This window comes from Haplochromis burtoni, unplaced genomic scaffold (genome assembly GCF_018398535.1).
Source record: "Haplochromis burtoni strain Fernald_Lab_line unplaced genomic scaffold, NCSU_Asbu1 Contig_168, whole genome shotgun sequence".
Taxonomy (NCBI): domain Eukaryota; kingdom Metazoa; phylum Chordata; class Actinopteri; order Cichliformes; family Cichlidae; genus Haplochromis; species Haplochromis burtoni.
Genome location: NW_024582529.1, coordinates 963,956 through 977,055, shown reverse-complemented (window position 1 = coordinate 977,055; position 13,100 = coordinate 963,956). Strand labels below are relative to the sequence as shown.

The 13,100-nt window shown below is 38.1% G+C and overlaps 1 protein-coding gene across 4 annotated transcripts in view; it reads left to right on the top strand.

Annotated features, from left to right (window-relative positions):
• Positions 1 to 8,188, top strand: part of LOC102309953 (voltage-dependent calcium channel gamma-6 subunit) — a 48,313-nt gene extending 40,125 nt beyond the window's left edge. For all 4 annotated transcript variants that reach the window (XM_005933753.3, XM_005933751.3, XM_042225325.1 and 1 more), the window contains 2 exons: positions 1,949 to 2,086; positions 2,178 to 8,188. In XM_005933753.3, coding sequence (XP_005933815.1) covers positions 1,949 to 2,086; positions 2,178 to 2,398 — 359 coding nt within the window. In that variant the 3' untranslated portion in view covers positions 2,399 to 8,188. The remainder of the gene's footprint in view (positions 1 to 1,948; positions 2,087 to 2,177) is intronic.
• The last annotated feature ends 4,912 nt before the right edge of the window (positions 8,189 to 13,100 follow it).

The window sequence follows — 13,100 nt, the reverse complement described above, 5'->3', positions numbered from 1 at the left end:
TGAAAATTGTTCAACACAAAAATTTTCTGTTACATTATCTGTAGCTCTGTAGCTAGCAGAGAAAGTGCTGTCTTCTTTTTTGGCAGGATATATATGTTGTCAGAATCCAACAAATAAGATGACCCTAAAATTTCTGTCTTTTCCCAACTTTATCGCACTACTTTATATTCTGTCTCTTATAGCAGTGGTCTCCAACCAGTGGACCATGGACCGGTCATGAGTTGAGGCTTGGGTGTGAAATTTATAGTTTTCAGGGTTTTTATTGATTTGTATCGTTATTTCTTTTATCGTTAACTCGCTTTCCCTGGGTTTTTTTCTGTGTGTTATGAATAGATGTTCTTTTTTTTGGTACTGGTTTAATTTTTGTTGTATTTATCTGCTACACCTTAAAGGCCAGTCCATGAAAATATTGTTGGACATAAACCGGTGTATGGCACAAAAAAGGTTATGGACCGCTGTCTTATAGTTAAAAAAATATATATAATATACACATTTTCAACTCAAATGTGTCTTCAGTGTAATCTATGCAAAACAATTTCTGCAAATAAGTAGAATCAAATATCACCTATAAACAAACATTTTTTTTATTACTACAAGCTTTCTTATTTGCATTTGTATTCCACCTGAAGTCTAATCAAATTTAGAAAGCTCTGGTTGTGTTCATGTAAATGAGTCCATGTGCAGCGCAACTGTGGAAATAAATTTGCCAAAATCTAAACTGTCCAATGACATTTTAGCATTCATAAACAATGACTGGCACATGGAAGAGGAAGTCTTGGCCTGGATATCAGCTGGTTTTATGGGAAAGGTCAAAATACTAACTTTTATCTCCAGAATCTAAATGAGTGTATGCTAGCCAAGGGTTTTCCGATTTTGTGTTCAACCTAACTTGTGTCACTGTTCATGTGGACGTAGCGCTTTCAGTGGGAGAAACGTTTCATCACTCATCCAATTGACTTCTTCAGGCTCAGCTGCAGGTTTCCCCAACCTTAAAAACAGTACATTTGCACGTTGACTGAAACCAGCCCACTGAATGAACAATGGGCTGTGAGGTCACTTGGATGAGTGACGAAACGTTTCTCCCACTGAAAACGTTACGTCCGGATGAACAGAATCAACCTTTTAGTGTTTACTTACCTGGATGATTGAGCATGCCCCAAAACATGAATTCACTGTAGTTTCAATACTTTAAGATTTAGTTTGGGTATACAGTCACAATGTTAGTTGAGCATTTATTACAACAGAGTGATTCACAAACTGGAATGTTAAGCAGCTTTTATTTGAGCAAGCTCCTGAAACCTCATGCCTTAACATGGAAGCTGTGATTTGCAACATGGGATCATTCCCATTGCTAATTTTTCATTAGTCAAACCAAACTGCGTACAAAGCTGCTTTATCATTCCTACTGGAAATCATTTGCAATTTGTTACTGTCATTCCTCAACTGTGTCACCCCCGTCATTAGTGAACTGGCTAATTGTGTATCTTTTTTCCATGAAATAGACTCCTACTAACACAAATATAAAATGGTTTACGTATCATTTGTTCAACCTTGCTACGAGCTGTTACACACGAAAGCCCTGTCCGCATTTAAAGCAATTTACTCGTCATGCATCGCTTTGTTGCTGACAGTTGATTGCTACAGAACAAGGCGCCAGTTGTGTATGTAACCATCTAATGTTTTTACCACTTCATCATTTCAGTCAGTGGTATCCTCTCTGGTAGTCTCCTTCTGTGCTGACACCCCCTAACGCTATGCTACAGCAACATTACAGTGAGACAAAAACAATGGCGGCATTTAAAAGGCAGCAGCTGGTTACAAACTTGTCCGCTCTGTCTTTTAGATACGATACGTTTTTCCTGTTGAACACAGAAATAAATGAACCACCTTTTGATCGAGTTCTGTTCAAAATCCACTTATATTAACACCGTCATTATTCCCTATGTAGATCTGAATGTGGCAGCAGCAATGTTGGCCCTATTCAGCCTGTTTCTGATGGTGATGGGCGCCATCTGCATCACTATGGCTCTCAGTAAGGAGATCCTGTTTTTCCTTAAACCAGCATCTGTATGCTTCATTCTGTCAGGTCAGTAAAGGTAGCAGCAAAGTTACCCTCACAAAGGCAAATTTATCCAAAACTATACCTCTCACAGCTCGTTCTGGTTCCTCCATCACAGGTGTTCTCGTGCTCCTGTCCCTCTTGGTTTTCCACCAGTCTGTTTTGGCTTTTCTTGCCAGCAATCACACAGTTCCTCTCCACCATGAGCTCTCCTGGTCAGTATCATGTATTGGCTGTGCGGGGGCTGTCCTCATCGTGGGTGGGATCCTCTTCCTGCTGTTGGCGTTGCCCTACAGCCCCTGGCAGAAGTGCCTCCCTCACAAGGACAGCAGTAGCTAGTGGACTGGAGGTGATGGTGCATTTTATCTGCCCCTCTTGTAAGGGGGAGGGTGCAGAGAAGTGAGGAGGTTTCCCAGAGATGTCTTACCAAAGAGATAGCTTTTTCTGTTGACTTAGAGCAATTTTGTTAAAAGAGTCGCTGGTTTTACTAGTGCTTTAGTTACTGCATTTACCAAAATATCCCATTATCGTATCCTAATTTAGTAAAAAATAGCTTTAATTTCTTTCTGTTGCACAACAAGCCATTAATTTACAAAGAATGTGGTGACCTTATTGCTCAGATGTGTGTGGGAAACACTTCTGTATTGTCTTACTAATGGTCTTGCAGGGTTTAGAGGCTATTGTTGTTAATAATTCAAAAATGATTTAAAAAAAAGAAAAGAAAAATTTTGTTCCTTCCAACTTTTTTTTTTTAATATTCATGATTTTCATCCCTCTACTTAAACTCACTACTTATTTAAGAATTTGCTGAAATGCCAATTAAAATATCTGCCACCTTCATTGCTGACATTTTTATGATGCTCGACACATATTAAAATGCTTTCCAGTTAATTTCTCTCCTTATTTATTATTCACATAGCTAATTCACCCATTAGCTAATAAGCTTTTAAAATGACTTTTGTTCTGTGTGTTTACTCTGAGAAAGGTTCTGCTCATAGATGCACAATTGCACAAGCCGAGAGCATTCAGCAGTTAAATGTTGTGTTAATGTCACTCTTGTTTTACCCCAAATACATTTACTGTGGCTACGCTTCGATAGCTTTCTCATTTTCTTTTAAAAAGCTGCCTTTCTGCTCAGGTAACGATGTGACCACACCATCATCAGAACTGTGTGCTGACTGCCAATTTGAGAAAGTCATAAAGTTTATTTTTAGTGATGTGTGAAAAAAAACAACCCTGATTTCCTTTCCTCCTGCAGAGCTCCTTTATGATTGCTATGATGTTTTTTGTTGATCCTTTGTGTATATTGAGATTATTTCGAATTACCTGCATAACCATGTATGAGCCCGTCTTCTTGAAATTACAATTATATGCATTTAATTCAAAACAAAAACACTTTTGTAAATTTAAAAAGAAAAAGCTGCTAAATTGTGTATTTACTGACAAAAACTTGTCAGTAAAATATAATTGTTACTGGGCTGTATCCCTCTGAATTGGATAAGCAGAAGAAAATGGATGGTACATGCTTTTAAAATGGTTTTCAGTTATATTTTTTAAAAGCCAAAAAGGGATTGTGTTGCGGGTTAGCCATGAAGCTTCTGCAGCACTAAATAATGCTGATATGATTCAATATCACTATTGCTACTTGGTTCACTGGAAAACATTAGAATTTCTGCAGTAATCAGAAATGGAAATTATAATAAGATCAAAGCTTGTTTGAGTATATTTTCAAGGTCATATATGAGCTTACAAAACTTTCCATATATATGGCTGATAAAATAAATGATCACCATTCACTGTGTTCAGCGTATAAATATAACTTCAAGGAGACAGGTCCATCCTGTTGTAATATTGTACCAGTACATATACATGTATTTATATATATTTGGCTGTTATAAATGTAACGTAACACTCCTGTCTTGTCATCTTCATCACATGCAGATACAAGAACACTGTAAGAACAGTATTGGTTTGACATTTTAAATGTAAGTACAGAGGGGACTACACAGTCCTGCAGAAGCTGCACTGTGTTAATCAGCTGCCAGGTTTTTACCTTCAAGGTTTTTCTCGGATGATTTCTGTTAAAACAAAGTGCTTCTCTGCCTGAATGAAGGGTGAACTGTCGCTGCAACTTTTTTGAACTGAATCGACTGAGTATGAATGAGTTCATTTCATTATTAAACATCACATGAATATTTAATGTCATCCTCTATCAGGTTCCATTTCTCTCCTGTTCTGCACTCTCAACACGTTCTTGGCTTACAGTCGCTGCCTCCACTATCGCTGCTTTTATGAACTGTCCCACTTTACACCTCATAACTGAACTGTTAACTACATGCTCTATTTCATACTTTTTCTTTGGGTTCTGTTCATTGGAATCTCATCAGATTAAAATGCTGTGTAATATTGCAGAAGTATTATTCTGTATTTTGAATAAAAAACATGCTTTGAGATTAAAACCTGAAGTCTGGCATATACTGTACACCAGGATGTTTGAGTAGATCAGACCTGTCCTTATCCATCTCGCTGCATCTAAATGATCAGGTGTGTAAATGTTTGGTGGGTCACAATTAGTTTTTTTTTTTTTTTTTTTTACAAAATTGGCTCTGCTTGGCACAACACAACAAATATGTGTTGTGCCACAGTGATTTTTTTTTTTTTACCAGTATGTTTGGTTCACAGTAGGGGTGTGATGATATAAGGGTACTAATGATATTTGTGTATGTAAAAATGAAATATTTATGGCATTTTAACACATATGATTGTATTCTGGGCGATCCATTGCTAGGTAGAGCTAAATAACAGGAGCACTACTGGATTCTCTCAAACCACCATTTGTCATGGAAGCCTGTCACTAAGCGCTATGATGTAGCCTCAGCTTATTTACACATTTTATGGCTGGCTAAAATTTGGCCGGCAGCTTCTCTCACACACCTGGAGATTCAGTTCTCACAGCAAACATTAGCGGGACTGAGTTACTCACACAGGTGCAGTTTGGCTGTTGTGGTGTTGCTGAGGAGACGGGCAAACTGCTGAGGACTAAATTCCTAATTTATTTACAGATTAAATTACCACTCCTGTCTCTATCTCAGCTCTGAGTGTTTAAGCTAACCCTAGCTGCTACATTAAATGATGCCACTCTGCCCTGCACCTCACACACACTCGCAGGTGTGTCTACACTTTGTGGATGTGATGATACACTTTTTGCTCTGTGTTAGCTTCATGGTGCTTTGGTATAGGTATGATGCCAGTGACATTTGTATAACATACACTTATACTTTGACATTATTTTGCATCATCAACAGTAGGACATGCATTTTTGTGACTACTTTATATGTGCAGGCATTGCACAGTGGAGCAGAATCCACTATGTGTGATCCACAGGAGATCCAGAGACCAAACAGCAATCTGCAGGCTACAAAGACTGAAGATGGTTCAACTGGTATTTTTCATCATTCATGGGGTTGTGAATTTGTGACCCGGGGTTAAACTCCCCACTTTTCTTACATATCACATTGTACCCCCTGCAGCTATGTCGTCCTCTCCAAGGTAAAATTCAAGTTGAAGGGCCAGTGTCTTGATACAGTCCCCAGCTGGCGTTCCAGCATGTCCTCTGGGCAGTGCATGACATGCATTCAGAACAGGACTTCAAGCAAGCATTTTGCAAGTGACAGGAGCACTTCGAGCAGTGTATCATTGCTACCTAATATGGCATGTGTTTTCTTTTTATAGGCACAGTCAATACTTTTCGATTCCACCACCTCGCATACGCAGGTGTGTGACAAACGTAAGTTGTAAATGTAGTTCAAGTGTCAACTAGATGACACTATGAGTAAGGTAATAAAGTTGCCTTAAAGTCTATATTTATCCTGCTGCTGAGTTCACAAAGAGACTTATAGATACTGTACATGTGAAATAAAAATCACAAAATTATCAGCTGAATCTTATTAGTCAGTAAAGGCAAAAGTTAGCAGGTGAAGATCCAGTTCTGAGTCTTCATTAAGATTTTTTCTTCCTGGCATTTTGGAAAAGAACAACAGGAAGTAAAAGTGTGGAATTTATATAGCACGATTTAATATTAGTTAGCACAGACAGTACTTTAAACTGTAACTCAGTGATTCACAATTTCATACATTCAAAGATACTAATTCATAGATTCAACTATAATACTCAAATGTTATTTAACCTCATGTGAATTGAGCACAAGTAAACTGACTGTCAGGTTAATCCATAAAATATGAATTGTCCTAATGTGTCCTGTAATCTTTAGATGTATGCCACACAGAGCCTTTAACTCACATTCTGATCTTAAATTCAGTGGAAACCAGAGAATTGTGAATAATATTAGCACTGTTATCAGCTGGGTTTTGGATTGCACTCAGTCTTCACTACAGCTGCTTTCTTTGTAATAAGGAAAAGGAAAACTCAAAACGTCTCTTCAAAGGATATTCCTACTTATTGCACATGAATATTTTTTTAATCTTGATATTTGAACAAATTTGACTTATTAAGACAGCAAACTGTAAAGAACTGCAGAAAATGAGAAGAGAAAGAGTGCAATGACATATAACAAAGGTCCCCGGCTAAATTTGAACTCTGAACATTTCAGTTGCATGTTACATGCTGTTATATGATACAGTACACATTTAGATGGCCAGAACACCATCTAAATCGCCTTCTTCACATCAGCAACTACTAACATATCCAACATTATCCTTTTACATTTTATTGAATTTGTAAGTGTAAAATAATCCGGTGTTATTACTTTCAAATCAAACAATTATCCTATGCTCTTTGGCTAATGGCAGATGGTTATGGAACAACACTCTGAATCACTGAAGGATACCATTAAAACGTGCAGGGATAAGAATGGTTTTTGAGTGCATTTCCATGCAGCATGTACAAATTGCTCAGATCTGGATTTTCAGAACCCCGCACTGCCTTCATCACTGGTTCAGTTCTTGTTATCATGCTCACGGCACAACTCTGTCACCATGTTGACCTCCTTCCAGGCTTGCGTCTCTCTGAATGGTCTCCCACGCTGTTTGGCTGCGACCTCCTGGCTAAAAATAAACCGTGGCTAATAGGACTGACGTAGCAGGAGAAACACAAACCTGGAGACGAGCTGTGCATGCAAACACACTCAAATTCATTTGTTCTGAGACACATTTACACACTGGATCTCTTCTCTGCGTGGTGCGCAGATTTGATGATACACGTGGTACTCACTGGGTGAGCACAGTGTGAACCGGGTTTAAACTGAACCCCTGGCATCGTGCATTCCTGACATCATCCAATCCACTTTACTGCACCACAGAGAATCAAATTATCATCCTGAGTTTAATAGGAGAAGCTATAAAGTGAAGCGAGCACAGATAGCCTAAACTTTTAGAGCTACAACTTTTCTCATTGCGTCGGCAGTCTGCACCAGGCCCTGCACATTTTCATCCTCCCCTGATTTACAGTACATAGTGTTTTACATTTAAACACCTGCCACTCATGTTCAGTCAATGTCTGAGGAACCCTGGAGATAATCAGCCCCCTCCAAATTGACCAATGTGCCTGTCATTAACAAACTGGACTCAGTTTTCAGCTTGAGTTGTAGTTTTCCATTTTTGATATTACCTTTGCCTAGGTTATGTTTTCATTCTGATCTTGTTAGTTACTAACTTTTTTCTTTCCATCCTATGTTCCGCATGCCAAGTCTGAGTTTTTTCTTTGTCTTTACTTGGGCTTATCAAGCTCATGTGTCTTAGTTTCTGTGTCAGTGTTAGTTTCCTGTTTCCTCAAAGCTCCATAAGGAAAACCAACTTAAGTCTTAAAGTTCACCAATCTAATTAGGAAGCACCCAGGGTGTGACTGAGGGAAAGGATTGGACTATCGAAACACACATGAGGGTAACCAGGGAAATGGAAATCGGGGGAAACGAGATGTTGCGCAATCAACGTAATCATACACAAGAAATAAAACTACAGATAAGACAGGTAAAGCAGGAAGTAACAAATGAAACATGACACAAAGAAACACTTAGAGGAGGCTCGCAAAATACACCGAGATACAAGGAATCAGTTATTAACAGAGATGGGTAGCAACGTGTTACTGTAATCTGATTACTTTTTCAAGTAACGAGTAAAGTAAGGGATTACTATTGCAAAAAAGTAATTAGATTACCGTTACTTCCCCGTAAGCACGCTGATTTACTTCGTCACTAAACCGTGATTTCGTTTGTGAGAGTGTCTCATGACAATGAGATAAGCGCGTGCGAAGTTCGTGGTAACAGACGTGTGCAGATCAACAATGGATAATATATCGAGTACGGGAGAGAGTACAACTGTGCAGCGTTTAAAGCATGGATGTACTCACATTACTTTGAGTTTGATTCCATAAAAAGTGACAAAAACATTGGTGTCCGCTGTAGACTGTGTGGGAAGAAAACATCTTTTTACAGCAAAACCCCCTAAACTTCTGAGCGAGCAGCGAGCACGCTGCCGCAGGAATGTGACATTCACAGAGAAACCCCCGGATCCTCGCACTGACATGACCGCTGTGCAAATGGGCAAAGCTCCACCAGCCCCACTCCTGCTAAACAGGTGAAAATAGATTTAAGAGCGACAGGACTTAGTGCCGCTGAATCTTTGATTTTATTATTATTTATTTTTTGTTGTGTTTTACTTGCATCTATTTGAAAGAGTGAGTGTAAACACAAAACATTATTTCACTTTATATGCTGGAATATGCTGAAAATAGTTTAAATCTTAAAACATTTCGTCAATTCAAAGACTGTTGCATATAATTTAATTTTTGCTAGATGCTATGTGCATAAAGTTAAAAGATTAAAACTAATAAAACAATTTTAAAAAGAAACTTTTTCATTTGATTCAATTTTATATGATGGATTATGCAGAAAAAGTAGAATTGGGCTGAAAGGTCTGTTGCTTTATTACGTATTCAGGTATCATGTTTTTAAAAAGTAAATAAGTAACTAATGAATTACTTTTGAAAATAAGTAAAGTAACAGCATTACTTTTTGGAGAAGTAATCAGTAATTTGTTACTAATTACTTTTTTCAAATAACTTGACCAACACTGGTTATTAAAAAGTAAATAAAATGGTAAATAGAAACTGTATTTCAGAAGTGGCAACACAGGAATATCTGTGAAAACAGGGCGAAATCTCCATGAAGTTATTCATCACAGTGCTGTCACAAAGCTCCTTGTCCCTGTCATTTGTACTGAGATTCAGTCCCATGTGGCTCTGAATCATTGCACCCTTTTAAATTATCCTGTTATGAGCCCAGCCTATCCACCTTTTAAATTATTCTCAGTAGGAGCTCAACATGTTTTGAATGTTCAAACTTTAATGCCAAATGAAAACTCTGTGGAGGGACATTTAGAATCAGATTTAAGCCACAACCTCCAATAGCGATTCACATGCCGTGTCATGGAATCTAACAAAAAGAAAACACAGTGCTCTAATAAACTGAAATCTCCATAAGTGAAGAGTGCACTCAGTGAAAACTGATATTAGGCTCTCAAATATCTGAAGCTTTATTGGTTTGAATCCAGACCAGAAGTGTGTGGGAGAAGTTAGTTGGACATTCCTCTCTGGTGTCTCTACAATTACACATGAACATGCAGCCCAGTGGGCCTTTAAACGAAAGGAAGGAAGGGAGGACCCAAATGCAGACTCCAGGGCGCAAAAGGTAAACTAAAAAAAACAAAAAAAAAACAGCTTTATTGTTGAACACAAGGAAAATCAACATTAACTAAACTGAGAATACAAAATAAACTAGATGGGCGGGCAAGCTGGTAGACAGAAACACACAGTGAGGAATGAGGGAGATTGTGACACAGGACAGAGGGAGACCCGGACATAAATACACAGAAGGATAACGAGGAAGTGAGAACACACGGGGAACACAGCTGACATGAATTAACATGACGCCACAGGGGAAGCAGAACAAGACACACCGAACATGGAAACACGAGACCTTCACAATAACACAGGAAATGGAGGAACACAAGACTGAGTTTGACGGAGAAGTGAAGGAAAGACAGACGAGAGGGAGCAAGGGAACACTGGGGAGCGAGAGGAGACATGATGGGCTGGAAACAGAATGGAAGACAAGGAAGGAAACAAGACCCAAGGGCTCACACAGGATACATAAACACCGACAGAAAACGAGAGAGACACAGAGAGCAAAGACACAAGAGGGAATCTAATAATCAAGAATCCAAACAGGGAATAACAGAAACTCACAATAGAATGACTAAAACTATAAATGAATATAAACCATAATACAAAATATTACTAGAACACAAGAAACTGAAAATGCTGGGTGAAAGCACCCAGACCCATGACATCATTTAAGGGTTCTTCTTCTTGTTCTTAATCTGCAGCACATTTTTAACAAATTTCACTTGTTGCACAGGTGCTTTCCTATCACAGTATCACACTAGACTTTGCTGAGCTCCTGAGAGCGACCCATTCTTTTACCAGTGTTTGCAGAAGCCTCTTCAGGTGCTTGATTTTATGCAACTGCAGCTATGGAAGGGACTGGTAGACCTGAATTCAATGTTTTGGATGGGTGAGTGAATACTTTTGGCATTATAGTGTAGCTCGGATGGTCATCAGGAAGTTTGGATCCACCTGCAGGTTGGGGCCTTTCTGTGTGGAGTTAGCTTGCTCTTCCTAAAACAATGAATCAATCAATCAAACCATGCTGAAACCTTTTTACTTTCTTAGAATATATATAGTTTTTGTGGCTCTTTAGTTTGACCAGTACCATTAATGTATTTGTGCTGATGTTAGACATTTGGATAAGTAAAGGTCACACAGTTTGAAGAACACTTTACGTTAAGATGTACCGGCTTTTGTGACCTCTGGCTAATTTTATAAGCTTAACTAAACTCCTTCTCTCTTGCCTTCTTGCAGCCTGAGAAGTATTTTTGCTGCCTTTCTTTTGTTTATTTTGTTTGTTTGTTTGTTTTTTATATGTTAACTGGTTAATCATACTTGTTAGATTCCACCTTGACTTGTGGTGTAATATTTGGGGTGTGAGTGTCTGGGATAATATTTATTTCTGGAAGAGTTTACTTCTTTGCGCCCCCGAGGTTGTGTAGATTTCATTTTGCATGGGCTTGTTAAGTGATGTGTTGAATATTAAGGGTGAGGGCTGCCAGGTTCAAAGAGATTCCCCACATGAATGAATATAACCTATAATTAGGTTTCACTGCATAATGAAATTCTTGTTAATTACATGTCATATCTTAGCTGAAATATGTACCTTTAAATTTACAGTCTTTAAAAAATATTTGTAGATATACATTTTAATAGTTTTTTTTACACATTAGAAAAGAAAATCATAATGAACATGCGTGTGCCTATATCATGACTAACAAAACAAACATATCTCTGAAGTTTGGTCTTTGTTTGAGTTTTCATGAACCCGAGTGTTACTCAGACAGCCCAGGTTTCCTGGAAAGAAGAAGGATTTGAGGACAAGAGGAAATGAGAGTGTAATCTTGAGTGACAGACCTCCCCACCAGCATGTGGATGTCTGTCGTCAAGCCTGAAGCCGTTATCAGTGACTGCAGGCATGCACTCTTTAACACCAAAGTGCCCTGGAAGAAGAGACAGCCGGACGGCGAGCTTCAGACTGAGTGAAGAGAGGAAATTAAAATGCAGAGTGTCTTCACAGGTGGCAGACTCCTGTTGACTCATGAAAGCTGACACAAGGCGGTAGCTATTATCGTTACTTAATGTATGTATGGCCATGCTGCAGACATAATAATAATACAGGCTAGCCAGGAGCACCATGGGAAACCCCACGGTGGACATAAGTCTGCTGTGATAGGATGTGGTGCACTGGGCTTTTATTAAATGCTGAACACTGCCTACACAGTGTGATATACAATAATGGAAGCTCCTACCTTATTAAAGCTTCAGAAAAACTGTCTTTATAGGGAAAATGTGGCCATTAATCCATCAAAGGTACTGACCTGCCACTCGTGTCAAATATTTGTTTTTCTCTTTCATTAGTGTTTATACCTGAATGTGCCTGTATAACACTTACACATCTTCCTATAAAGACATTATAGCAATAATGACAACAACTTTACAAAACATAACAAAAAAACAGAAGACAGTTTTGTTTAATTGTTAGAAATAAATCAGGTGCCATTGGGCAAGAGACGAGGTCTTATTTTCAAAAGTAATTAGTTACTTTATTACTTAGTTACTTTATTACTTAGTCAATTTTTAAAAACATGATACACAATCTGAATACGTAATAAAGCATATAAACCATCTAAAATTGAATCAAATGAAAAAGTCTCTTTTTAAAACTTGTTTTATTAGTTTTAATCTTTTAACTTTATGCACATAGCATTAAGCAAAAATGTAATTATAAGCACAAATTAAATTGTATGCAACTGTCTTTGACTTGAAGAAATTTATTTAACATTCAAACATATTTTCTGCATATTCCAGAGTATAAAATAATAATAAAAAAATGTGTTTACACTCATTCTTTCAAATAGATGCAAGTAAAACACAGCAAAAAATAAATAAAATCAAAGATTCAGTGGCACTAAGTCCTGTCGCTCTTACATCTATTGTCACCTGTTTAGCAGGAGTGGAGCAAGCGGAGGTTTGCCCGGTGCCACAGTGGTCATGTCAGTGGGATCCGTGGGTTTCTCTGTGAATGTGACATTCCCGTGGCAGCGTGCTCGCTGCTCGCTCAGATTAGAAGTTAAATTTTTCGCTGTAGAAAAAAGCTTTCTTCCCACGGAGAGTAAACAGCAGACGCTAATGTTTTTGTCACTTTTTATGGAATCAAACTCAAAGTAAGGTCAGTACTTCCATGCATATTATCCACTGTTGATCTGCACATGTCTGTTACCATGGGCATCGAACACGCTTACGTCATTGTCATGAGATACTCTCACAAATGCAGTAATGCAGCATGCTTACAGGAAAGTAACAGTAATCTAATTACGTTTTGTGATAGTAATCACTTACTTTACTTGTTACTTGAAAA